The following is a 13,005-nucleotide window of genomic DNA, read 5'->3' on the forward strand; positions in this document are numbered from 1 at the left end:
AGATTAGATTATGATAACTCCATCAGAACATTTAATGAATCTAGATTACATTTTAGTAAATACTGAGATCCAAGGGCGTAGTTTTGGTTTGAACATTGGGGGGGTTGAAGTGGACCCCGGGTCATGCTCCCTCTTAAGGTTTATTTGTTTGTTTGTTTGCTTAAACGTTTATTTTTGTAAAATGGTCTTTTGTGCTATCCACCTCACACTGTAAACCCGAACAGTACAACTAACTTATAAAAAATGAGAACACCATAATTATAATCAATTACATAGTTTATTGAACTTAAAACTATAGCATTTTTTGAACAAATGACTTAATTTTAATTTTGCGTTGCTCATCATTTTTGAGTATACATTGCTACTGAAGTGATATTTTTTAAGTATACGGAGTGACGTTCAATGACGTCATCTACGTCAGGACGTACGCCATCGTTCTGACTGACGCTACCAGAAAACATAACCAAGATGGCGGACACTCGTGTGAGTATTTCATGCACATTTTTTAACCATTAACCCCATTGCCATATTTAATTTATTATGTAACGTTAATATTGTAATCAGTTAGTCAGCGGAACCAAGTCAGCAACATAGTTTTGGCCCAGATCCGGTCTATATCTGGCCTGAGTGAAATCCATGCGGGCCAAATGTGAGCCGGATCTGGGCCAACGCTGCTTGCTGTCTGGGAAGTCATAATTTTTTATTCTGTTTTTGTTAAGCGATCTGTTCTGGAAAATGCTTATTTATGCTTGCCTTCAGCTGTTAATGTGCTTGCGGCTAGCTGTAACTTGTATCCATTACGTTAAGGCTAATGACACAAAGTTATATATTGGAAAAATAGTTAATAATAAGAGTTGTGAAAACTAGGTATGGTAGAGACACCGGCAAGCTCGTATTAACAGTTACATATTTTTTGCCTTGTAGGCTAAAGTGGATGCAGAGTCTGTGAACTTGGTAAGTATCCTTTTTTCGTTTACTTCAGATATTTTTAGCAGCTTCACACATAAACCTGCATTGAATATTTATCTAATTTTGTACAGATCAAGTTAGCAAGTGAGTGAAGTAAAATAACGTGTTCAGAGTTTACCACGCAATGTACAAATTGTACAAAACAATGACTGAAAGTCTGAAACATGCTTTGGCCTCATTGGTCGACTTTGTAGCATTTGCCAGATCTAATCTATTATAATCATGAAAACTAAAATGCTGCTATTTTTTGTTTTCCTGTATAGATGTATAGTCCCTGTTATTGTGAAGATCTGATTCAATTCCAGTGGTAAGTTACATAACACAATGTAAAGTTAAGGCTAAATTTCTTGGTTTTAAAAAAGTATTCACCCCAATTGTAGGGATAAAAAAATCAATGGAGTGGAAGTGCAAGTTGTGTGCCGTCTAAAAAAACATATTTCGAAAAAACATTTCCTGTGGTAAAGCCAGTGCAGTACGTGTTGGAGTCTGGGCGCACAGTCGTTTATGTCCCAATACTTCAGATGATCCAGGAAATATTCAAACATACTGACATCCTTGACCGAATAAAAGGAAACCAAGGCATCACAAGAAGGTCATTATATGAGCCATAAAGATGGCAAGTATTTCCAGGAGAATACTTTGTTGTCATCTTCAGAACTGTCACTGCCATTGATTTTATACATAGATGATCTAGAAATCGCTAATCCACTTGGGACTTCACGTAAGATCCACAAACTCTGTTCAGTCTATTGGATGTTTGGTGATCTGCCATCTAAATATCGATCTGCACTGCATGTGATTCAGCTCGCAGTCCTATGTAAGGTACCAGATCTTCACAGCTGTGGCTATCAAAGAGCACTTTCTCCTTTGTTGCAAGACCTTGGCTGCCTTGAACATGATGGGGTTTTTATCGAGTCCCTTGGTCAGTCAGTTCGGGGTACTGTTTCAGTTGTTGTGGCTGATAATCTAGCAGCCCATTCCTTAGCAGGCTTTGTGCAGTCTTTCAGAGCTGGATATGTTTGTAGGTTCTGCAAAGCTACACGAGAAGAGATTCAATCTTCTGCTGTTGGAGATGGCGAATTTACCCCAAGGACAAAAGCCAACCATGATCATGACCTGCAGGATGTTTTACAAGGGGATGGTCACAGTCAGTTTGGTGTCCAAAGAGACTGTGTCTTGAGAGAGAGTTTGCAGTGTTTTCACACAATCACTGGTTTCCCGCCTGATGTCCTTCATGATCTTTTTGAAGGCATTGTTCCAGTGGAGTTGGCCCTGTGTATTATATATTACCTTAATATATATTCAACTTTATTTCACTCTACTTTTGCAAATTCTCTATGTATGTTCTTGTCTAGTTTTTAAATTTGGGCCAATTCTGTGTAAACTGAAAAGGCCTGCCTGGTTAAGTATGATACTATATTAAAGTGATAGTTAACCAAAAAATTCTTATGATATACCTGATGATGTAATTCATTACTAGACATGTTTACAGTTGGACCCTCTTTGTGCATTCCAGGTGGAGGAGTCGGATGAGCCAGACATCACTGGTACCCCTCTTGCCCTTGTGATGGAAGTCACTGAGAACACTGGTCCTGTCTGTTTCAATCCGGCAAGGACCGCTGTTGTGGTGGAAGATGAGTTTGTGCTGAGCGACATCCCCACGTTTCCTGAGGCCTTTGTGTTACTCTTTGGGTTAATGTATGCATTGCATTTGGATTACCCAAGAAAATTGATTCACACCTTCACATTCATCCAGAAAATGCTGATGGGGCTTGATGATGGTAAACCTCTGAAACCCTGCTTACTCAATCTAAAAAATTAACTATTACTTACTTTGTAGGCAAATTCCATCTTGTCTACAAGTGCTGTTTTAAGTGCTTGGATGTTTTCATTGGGTAGGTTGTGTCCTGGCCACCAAATCTATCTTGATTGCACTCTGGGTTTGTTAGTTCCTGCTAAGTAGTTTTGTAAGCGTATGTTGTAGAAAATGTAGTTTAAAGCATTTATACATTTGGTATGTTGTCTTCTGCACCAAATCCACCTCAGTTGCACTTCTACAACAAAAACTTTTTGCAATCAGATTGTATTTTTTTATTCTAAGGTGTTTTACAAGTGTATATTGTTAAACATGTAGTTTAAACATTTGGTAGGTTGTTACTTTAATATTGTCACTTCCTTTGTTTATCTCAATTTGTTTTATAAGCTAAACATGTAGTTTACAGCATTTTTACATTTGGTAGGTTGTTTTCTGCACCAGATCTACCCCAGTTGCACTCTTACAACAGAAACTTGATTTTTGTTATCAGATTTTGTTTATTTTAAGGTTGTTTACAAGTGTATATTGTTTAATATGTAGTTTAAACATTTGGTAAGTTGTTAGATCTACCTCAGTTGCACTTTACACAATGGAACATTAGTTTAAAGCATTTAAATGTTTACATTTACGTTTTGTACAATCTATCTCTGTTGCATATTTAATGCAATCAGGTATGTATTATTGTTTGTGTTTTGACTTAATTTATTGTTTTTATTTCCTATAATTTATAATTTTTTAACATTTCTTTTTGGAGGAGCTTTATTTATTTTATTGATTTTATTTATTTTGATTTTCCATGTTGCAAAATAATGGCCATGGGTGTAAAAAATTATAATCAATGTTTTAACAGTTTCTAATTTGATTTGTTACATGTTTACAGAGATTTATATAAACAGTTGTGCAAAATAGACAAAGAATTTAATAGTAAATAAAAACCCTTTAATTATATGTCAACAGTTCTGTGTGTGCTTTTTAGTATTTTGAACTCAAATATGTATCAGGCTATGAGTTATTCAGGAGTTTATTTCTTGAATAAAATATTTTATTTATATAAGTGGTAATTAGTTAAAAACAGTTAGTATTGAAAACATAAAACTTTAGTGTAGCATATGTAAAGTTTTTAAGTACACTGTACTTAAAATTATAAAAAAGGGAAAGAAAAATATTTAAGTTTAGTGTAATTGTAATTTTTAAGTATGTTTACTTAAAAAATCTTAGGTAATCAGTTTCCACAAAAGTTTTGAGTACTCTGAACTAATCGGGTTTTACAGTGCACATGCAAAGTTGGTTGATTGCGTAACTGCAATAAAGTAATAAGCTAGTTAACAAATACTTGTTTGCATAGGATATAATATATTTTAGACACTTAGGCTATAGTTTGACAGAATGTTCTAATTCAGCACGCCATGGGAAGTCAATCTAACTTAACGTTTTCTTTTATTGATATTGTTTATTTCTTACTCATTAACAGTTCATCAGGCTGTTAATGATGTAACCTGTGCCATCACTGGAATATCTGAAGGTTTCTCCATCACTCATCATTAGAACCCATTGCCTCTCGATTCTGACTTGTGCTTGCTCTTATGAAAAGCACCATAGTTCTTAACTGTAGCATTTGTTATAATAAGGCTAACCTATTCATCATTACCAGGCCAATAATGACTTTTATATTAATCTATATTGCATTTGTTATGAGAAACAACAGCCTTTAGAAACAATAGCTACAACAAGCCACAGTTGTAATATAAATCTATAAGGAAAATCTATTCCCTTAACAGATTTTCTATTATAAATTCTACAAGTTAGACAAAATTTACAACAATAAATAAGCCTACAATAAACCGTGATAAATTATAGTAAAGGTGGTCATCATGAGTAGTTTAAAAATATTTTAATATTATGTTAGTGCTGGTGCAATATTATGTGTTCTCTTTTCATCAGTATTTTTAGTTTGTGACTTTTTTTTAGATAATGTTCGACTTTCTCCATAGCATTTTAAAGTGGCAGTTTCTCAATAGAATACGATAGGAATGGCTCGCGCAAATCTTCTCACGCTTCTCGAGCGCGCTGGTGCACGCGCACAGAGTATAGGGGGATTCACGCGCCGCTCGTGCACAATTAAAAGAACTGCGCTTCAGTCATGTTGTGCTGATAAGCGCTCCGTTCGGTTCGTATGTGAAGTTAGCGCTTATAAAAGCGCAGAAGGCGCGGTTCAAACAATTAATAAATAGCCTGAGTCCAAGTTTCCATTAACCGTGATATAAATATTGGGGGGGTTGAACTTGCTAGTTTTGGTTATTGGGGGGTTACCTCCCCCCACCCCCACAAACTACGCCCCTGCTGAGATCTAACAAATTATCTGTTTTATTTATTTTGATGGAGGTTTAATTGATAGTTACACCATTTTTCTAATTTATTCTGTAACAAGTTTTCTATGGGAATTTGTACAAAAACAAAGGCAAGAGATATTAAAAAATTCTACGTACTGGTATACTGTGAGTTGCAGAAAGGTATAATTCTGATAATGTACTATGTAGCACAAAACAGATATTTTTTAGTTTTACATACTGGTATAGTTTGAGATGCAGATAAAAAGTGCCTCTGGAAATCAATTTGAAGTGGAAACATTTCCCTATGGGAAAGTTCATTTCTAACACTGATGGCAATTAACATGAAAATACTCTTCATCTCTGGCTTTGTTGTTTAAAGTGTTATTTATGATTTTAATATCTTCATGTACAGTGGTGTGAAAAAGTGTTGGCCCCCTTCCTGATTTTTTATTTTTTTGCATGTTTGTCACACTTTAATGTTTCAGATCAAGATAACACAAGTAAACACAACATGCAGTTTTTGAGTGAAGCTTTTTATTATGAAGGGAAAACAAAATCCAAACCCGCATGGCACTTTGTGAAAAAGTGCTTGCCCCCTAAACCTAATAACTGGTTGGGCCACTCTTAGCAGCAACAACTGCAATCAAGCGTTTGCGATAACTTGCAATGAGTCTGCTACAGCGCTGTGGAGGAATTTTGGCCCACTCATCTTGGCAGAATTGTTGTAATTCAGCCACATTGGAGGGTTTTCGAGCATGAACCACCTTTTTAAGGTCATGCCACAGCATCTCTATAGGATTCAGGTCAGGACTTTGACTAGGCCACTCCAAAGTCTTCATTTTGTTTTTCTTCAGCCATTCAGAGGTGGATTTGCTGGTGTGTTTTGGATCATTGTCCTGCTGCAGAACCCAAGTTCGGTTCAGCTTGAGGTCACGAACAGATGGCCGGACATTGTCCTTCAGGATTTTTTGGTAGACGACTGAATTCATGGTTCCATTTATCACAGCAAGTCTCCCAGGTCCTGAAGCTGCAAAACAGCCCCAGACCATCACACTACCACCACCATATTTTACTGTTGGTATGATGTTCTTTTTCTGAAATGCTGTGTTACTTTTACGCCAGATGTAATGGAACACACACCTTCCAAAAAGTTCAACTTTTGTCTCGTCAGTCCACAGAGTATTTTCCCAAAAGTCTTGGGGATCATCAAGGTGTTTTCTGGCAAAACTGAGACGAGCCTTTATGTTCTTTTTGCTCAGCAGCGGTTTTCGTCTTGGAACTCTGCCATGCAGGCCATTTTTGCCCAGTCTCTTTCTTATGGTGGAGTCATGAACACTGACCTTAACTGAGGCAAGTGAGGCCTGCAGTTCTTTAGATGTTGTTGTGGGGTCTTTTGTGACCTCTTGGATGAGTCGTCGCTGCGCTCTTGGGGTAAATTTGGTCGGCCGGCCACTCCTGGGAAGGTTCACCACTGTTCCATGTTTTCGCCATTTGTGGATAATGGCTCTCACTGTGGTTTGCTGGAGTCCCAAAGCTTTAGAAATGGCTTTTCCAGACTGATAGATCTCAATTACTTTCTTTCTCATTTGTTCCTGACTTTCTTTGGACCTAAACATGATGTGTCGCTTTTGAAGATCTTTTGGTCTACTTCACTTTGTCAGGCAGGTCCAATTTAAGTGATTTCTTGATTGCAAACAGGTGTGGCAGTAATCAGGCCTGGGTGTGGCTAGAGAAACTGAAGTCAGGTGTGATAAACCACAGTTATGTTTTAATGGGATGGGGGGGGGGGGGGGGGTGCAAACACTTTTTCACACAGGGCCATGTGGGTTTGGATTTTGTTTTCCCTTCATAAAATAAAACCTTCATTCAAAAACTGCATGTTGTGTTTACTTGTGTTATCTTTGATTAATATTTAAATTTGTTTGATGATCTGAAACATTAAAGTGTGACAAACATGCAATAAAATAAAAAATCAGGAAGGGGGCCAACACTTTTTCACACCACTGAAGTTAAGAGCACAATTCTTGTAATATATTTATTATCATAATTGCTATTTAACATTACCCCTACATTTTTGACTATGCTGGGAATGCTGATTATTCTTTATGTGTATGTTAATTTATATAATGATACATATTGTTCCAGTTAAGGTCATTTGTAGGCTCCCAGCCACCTAATTCATAAACATAAATTCAGTGGAATGGAATACTACCATGATGCTTATTTATAACTGCACATCACAAATGCAGTTCGCAATTCAATATTATGTGATTTTATTTTTTTATAATAATAATGTTTTCAATTATTATTCTTGTACAGAGTTTGGCTAGCAAAGGTTTTTTTTTTTTTTTTTTAGAATGAAGATTATATTGTTTATGTCATTCAGACTGAACATCCAATCAGAGCTCTTACTGGTATACAGTGAAATCTGATTGGCTCTTCCCTCGGTCACATGATCAGCTGCAACTGCAAACACTCTGAATGTGTACTGTGCTCCAGGAATCAGATCATTTATTTTGATGGAGGTGTTTTCAGTAGTCACATTCTTATCTTCATATTCTACACGGTAACGGAAGCTTTGACCGTCTGGTTTAGTCCAGTTTAATAAGACTGAGGATGTTGTGATATCAACAGCTGTGAGGTTCATGATGACGTCAGGCTCTGCGAGTGAAAAATAACAGACATTCAGGGATTAAAAGTTTTTTTTTTTTTTTTTTTTTAGAATGAAGATTACATTGTTTATGATAACTCCATCAGAACATTTAATGAATCTAGATTACATTTTAGTAAATACTGAGATCTAACAAATTATCTGTTTTATTTATTTTGATGGAGGTTTAATTGATAGTTACACACCATTTTTCTAATTTATTCTGTAACAAGTTTTCGATAGGAATTTGTACAAAAACAAAGGCAAAATATATTAAAAAATTCTACGTACTGGTATACTGTGAGTTGCAGAAAGGTATAATTCTGATAATGTACTATGTAGCACAAAACAGATATTTTATCAGAATCAGAATCAGAATCAGAAAGAGCTTTATTGCCAAGTGTGTTTGCACACACAAGGAATTTGTCTTGGTGTTATGAGCTTCCAGTACAGAAAGTACAGAAAGACTTATAGTTTTACATACTGGTATAGTTTGAGATGCAGACAGTTTCTCCTTCTGTTGATTGATCTGCTGCCACAGCAGTGATGCAGAATGTGTAATTGACTCCAGCAGTCAGACCAGTGATATTATAGGAAGTGTTCGTTGTTGAATTTCCGTTTGTTTTCTCATCAGTCCATTGAATTTTAAAGAAATCTGTATTTCCACCTGGTTCATTCCATGTCAGAAACACAGATGCTGTTGTGATGTTGTTTGCTGTGAGATTCCTGATCACATCTGGCTCTGTGTGGGGAGAGAAAAGTAAATGATATGTAATGGTGGTAAAATTACAACAGATGCATGAATTATACAATTATGATTAAAGTAAAGCTCAGATGGAGCTTCGATGCTAGCTCTTCATTGCAAAGATGGTTTAATAAGTTTAACAGCCTATTGTGTCTTATTATTCTATTAAACTAAATAAAATTGTTAAACTAACGTTAACAATTTAACAAAGATGACAGACATTTTTAAAAGTTTAGAATATAAAGACCTTGTATAAAGATAAAAAGTAGGGCTACACGATATATCGCATGCGACATTTAATACGCCTCTTGTTCATTATCAACGTGGGTTTTGCGCAGCTTGTCAGTGAACAACGGCTCTGTGTAGTAAATGCGGCTCCATGTGAAATCACGCACGTGATGGAAATTACAGGTGATTACAGAACCGGCTTTACTGACAAGATGGGCATTAAATATTGCATGCGATATTGTTACGTTTGTACTCCAGGCATGTATATCAAATAATAAGCTTTACTCTCGACGACGAAGGAAGGTGTAACACATACAATAGCGGACAAGGGAACAGGGGAGAACACAGGCTTTTAAAGGCAGGTCACAATCAAGGGAGAACAGAAACAGGTGAGGAGCTAATTAACTAATCATGGGGACAGGAAGGCTGTCAGAGACATAATTAAACAAAAACAGATCAGAATCGTGACAGGTATATCGTGCAGCCCTAATAAAAAGTGCCCCTGGAAATCAATTTGAAGTGGAAACATTTCCCTATGGGAAAGTTCATTTCTAAAACTGATGGCAATTAATATGAAAATACTCTTCATCTCTGGCTTTGTTGTTTAAAGTGTTATGATTTTAATATCTTCATGTAATTAAGAGCACACTTCTTGTAATATATTTATTATCATAATTGCTATTTAACATTACCCCTACATTTTTGACTATGCTGGGAATGCTGATTATTCTTTATGTGTATGTTACTTTATATAATGATACATATTGTTCCAGTTAAGGTCATTTGTAGGCTCCCAGCCACCTAATTCATAAACATAAATTCAGTGGAATGGAATACTACCATGATGCTTATTTATAACTGCACGTGACCAATCCAGTTCACAATTTAATATTATGTGATTTTTTTTTATTATTATTATAATGTTTTCAATTATTATTAGTGTACATAGTTTGGCTAGCAAAGGTTTTTTTTTTTTTTTTTTTTTGAATGAAGATTGTTATTGTTTATGTCATTCAGATTAAACATCCAATCAGAGCTCTTACTGGTATACAGTGAAATCTGATTGGCTCTTCCCTTGGTCACATGATCAGCTGCAACTGCAAACACTCTGAATGTGTACTGTGCTCCAGGAATCAGATCATTTATTTTGATGAAGGTGTTTTCAGTAGTCACATTCTTATCTTCATATTCTACACAGTAACTGGAGCTTTGACCGTTTGGTTTAGTCCAGTTTAGTAAAACAGAGGATGTTGTGATATCAACAGCTGTGAGGTTCATGATGACGTCAGGCTCTGCGAGTGAAAAATAACAGACATTCAGGGATTAAAATGTTGTTTGTTTTTAGAATGAAGATTAGATTGTTTATGATAACTCCATCAGAATATTTAATGAATCTAGATGACATTTTAGAAAATACTGAGATCTAACAAATTATCTGTTTTATTTATTTTGATGGAGGTTTAATTGATAGTTACACCATTTTTCTAATTTACTCTGTAACACAAGTTAAGGTCACAACGAGTTATGTCGTGACGACATTAGGGGATTTACTTGGAAGCCCCAATCATCTCTGACTTAAGAGAAAACGCCAATGAATATTGGCTAGTGGATTTTGCATACCTGAGCCACTCCCCATGCATACGGGTATAAAAGGGCGACAGGTGCATCCACTCATCAGATTTTTGCTTCGGAGCCGAGTGGATGAACGGTTGATCTCCACAAAGCCATTCATCATCTGTCTAGAAGCTGTTCTGGTTGGCGTCACTGTGCGAACAGCGGTGTCCTGTCTGCAGCGATTCCCCTGGGCACTTCAACTAAAAGAGCAGATTTCCTAAAAGAGCAATTCATGGTCGGTTCACGTCTTTTTAAAGACGCTGTTCCGGCCGTGTCCTCCGTCAACAGCCACGATCGTTGTCTTCAGTGTCTGGGCTTCCAGCACGCTGAAGCTGCGTTCGTGGATGGTGTATGCGTTCATTGAGCGTGTAACCATGGCAGCGCTGCGATCGCGCCTCTCTCTCCTCACGGGGATGGGAGGGGTTCCCTCTGTCACTACCCGCGCTGGCTTCTCTGCCACGAGCAGAGAACCATGGGCTAGTGCTCTGGGCGATCTGTGGGTTACAGTGCGAGCCTTCCGCCGGGCCAGTCACCACGGACCTTTCACTCCTCCTGCAGCAGCTGTTCTGTGCGGCTCCCCGGTGATTCTGCTGTGCCGTCTTACGGCGTGCCCAGCATTTTCATTCGGCACGCCGATAGAGGATTAGATGTCGATCGCGGCATCGGGGGATGGGCAATCGTCCTCTGAGGATGAAGGTTCGGTGCAGCTGCCCCCTCGGGGTTCGCGGCCGCCGCCGAATCGGACCCAGAGTTGACGGCCGTGCTTTCCTGGGCCGCCGCGAGATCGGGCGGTGAGATGATTGGCTCCTCGGCATGGGCTGTGGCTCGCGACCACGCCCTGCCCTGGTTCCTTTCTTCCCTGAAGTGCACGAAGAGCTGATGAAGTCGTGGACTGCCCCTTTTTATGGCGCGTCTGCCTCCGTCCTCGCTACCCTCAATGGCGGGGTGGCTAAGGGTGACGCTGACATTTCCCAGGTGGAGAGAGCGGTCGCGGTGCACTTGTGCCCGTGAAACGCCGCCACTTGGGGGAATTGTTCGCGCATCCCGTCCAAAGCCTTTAGGCTGATGGCCGTTCTCGGCCAAAGCTTACAGTGCTGCGGGCCATGCCGCCCCTGCCCTGTATGCCATGGCTATCCTGCAAGTACACAAGCCAAGGCATTAAATGCACGAGGGTAGTACCAACCCAAGGTTAACGCAGGAACTGCGCTCAGCGACTGGCCTTGCCCTACGGGCAACGGAAGTCACAGCGCAGTACCTCGGGAAGGCGATGTCCACACACTTGTGGTCCAAGAGTGCCGTCTATGGCTCAGCCTGCTGAGAGGGGCAAAGTCGACAAAGTACACTTTCTCGACGCCTCGTCTCCCAGGCTGGACTGTTCGGCGACACTGAGCCCAGCAGTTCTCGGCAGTACTGCAGCAGACCGAGGCCGTCCAGCACATCTTGCCCCGGTGTGATGCACCGCTCCGCCGCAGGGCAAGCCCCAGTCTGCTGGTCGCCACGGGCACCCTCCTGTGTCCCCCTGAGTTGCTCCGCCTTGTGCTGGTGCGTTGAGCCTCTTGCAGGAGCGTGGCGCCCCCCGTGTTCCAGCTGGCCCCGATATTGTCCAAGGAGGCGATAAAACGGCCCTGACACGGGCAAACCGGAGATGTGGAAAGCTGCTCCATCTCAGGAGCTGGTGAGGTCAGCGCCACTCCTTCCCCTGTAGGAGGGCTGGGGGAGAATCATTCATTCTCCCCCACATTGTCAAGTGAGAGCAATTTCCTTTCCTCCGGGTTATCAGGTTCGCGGGTTGACAGTGTGTGACGCGCTGCCTCCTCACTCTCGCCCGTGACCCATCTTGCCAGCGGCCAAGAGAGTGTGGTTCGGGGACGCAGTGCCTCCCCACGCACCTCTAGCCAGTCCCCTTTGGGACCAGGGAGTTCGGTAAGGATACTTCAGAACGTGCTGCCTTCTGTGCCATCCAGCCCTACTCCCCTGCGCTGCACCACCGCAGGTACGTCGGTTGTGCCGTTGGAGCCCCTTGCACGGCGTCTGGAAGCATGGCTTGCGCTACCCAGCCCGTCTTGTTGGCTCGCACGCACAATTCGACTCGGCTACGCGATTCAGTTCGCCAGGCGACCTCCCAAGTACAGCTGCGTTCTCGAGACCTCGGTGGTAGCTCGGAACGCTCCTGTCTTGCGCGAGGAGATTGCTGTCCTCCTGGCAAAGGATGCAATCGAGCCGGTCCCTCCAGCCGAGATGAGGCAGGGGTTTTACAGCCCTTACTTCATCGTGCCTAAGAAAGGCGGTGGCCTTCGGCCAATCCTGGATCTGCGAGTCTTGAATCGGGCCCTGCACAAGCTCACGTTCAAGATGTTGACGCAGAAACGCATCATCAAGAGCGTCCAGTCCGGGGATTGGCTTGCAGCGATCGACCTGAAGGACACTTACTTTCATGTCTCGATCCTTCCTCGACACAGACCGTTCCTACGGTTCGCGTTCGAGGGGCGGGCATGGCAGTACAGGGTCCTCCCCTTCAGGCTCTCCCTGTCCCCACGTGTCTTCACGAAGGTTGCGGAGGGCGCCCTTGCCCCGTTACGGGAAGTGGGCATCAGGATCCTCAACTATCTCGACGATTGGCTCATCCTGGCCCGGTCGCGAGAACAGTTGTGTG

At 40.7% G+C, this 13,005-nt stretch overlaps 1 protein-coding gene and 1 long non-coding RNA gene across 2 annotated transcripts in view; one reads left to right on the forward strand and one right to left on the reverse strand.

The window, feature by feature from the left end:
- LOC306866890 (receptor-type tyrosine-protein phosphatase beta-like) overlaps positions 1 to 13,005 on the reverse strand; it is an 88,325-nt gene that overhangs the window by 34,294 nt on the left and 41,026 nt on the right. The window contains exons 15-17 of the mRNA XM_079412314.1: positions 9,782 to 10,030; positions 8,250 to 8,507; positions 7,528 to 7,776 (exon numbers count right to left, since the gene is read on the reverse strand). Of these exons, the coding sequence (XP_079268440.1) occupies positions 7,528 to 7,776; positions 8,250 to 8,507; positions 9,782 to 10,030 (756 nt within the window). The remainder of the gene's footprint in view (positions 1 to 7,527; positions 7,777 to 8,249; positions 8,508 to 9,781; positions 10,031 to 13,005) is intronic.
- LOC306866892 lies at positions 429 to 4,058 on the forward strand. Its single transcript, XR_013783974.1, has 4 exons — positions 429 to 483; positions 925 to 954; positions 1,233 to 1,276; positions 2,486 to 4,058. It is a non-coding gene; the product is annotated as an uncharacterized lncRNA (long non-coding RNA).

This window comes from Barbus barbus, assembly GCF_936440315.1.
Source record: "Barbus barbus genome assembly, chromosome: 48".
In the NCBI taxonomy this organism is placed as follows: Eukaryota; Metazoa; Chordata; class Actinopteri; order Cypriniformes; family Cyprinidae; genus Barbus; species Barbus barbus.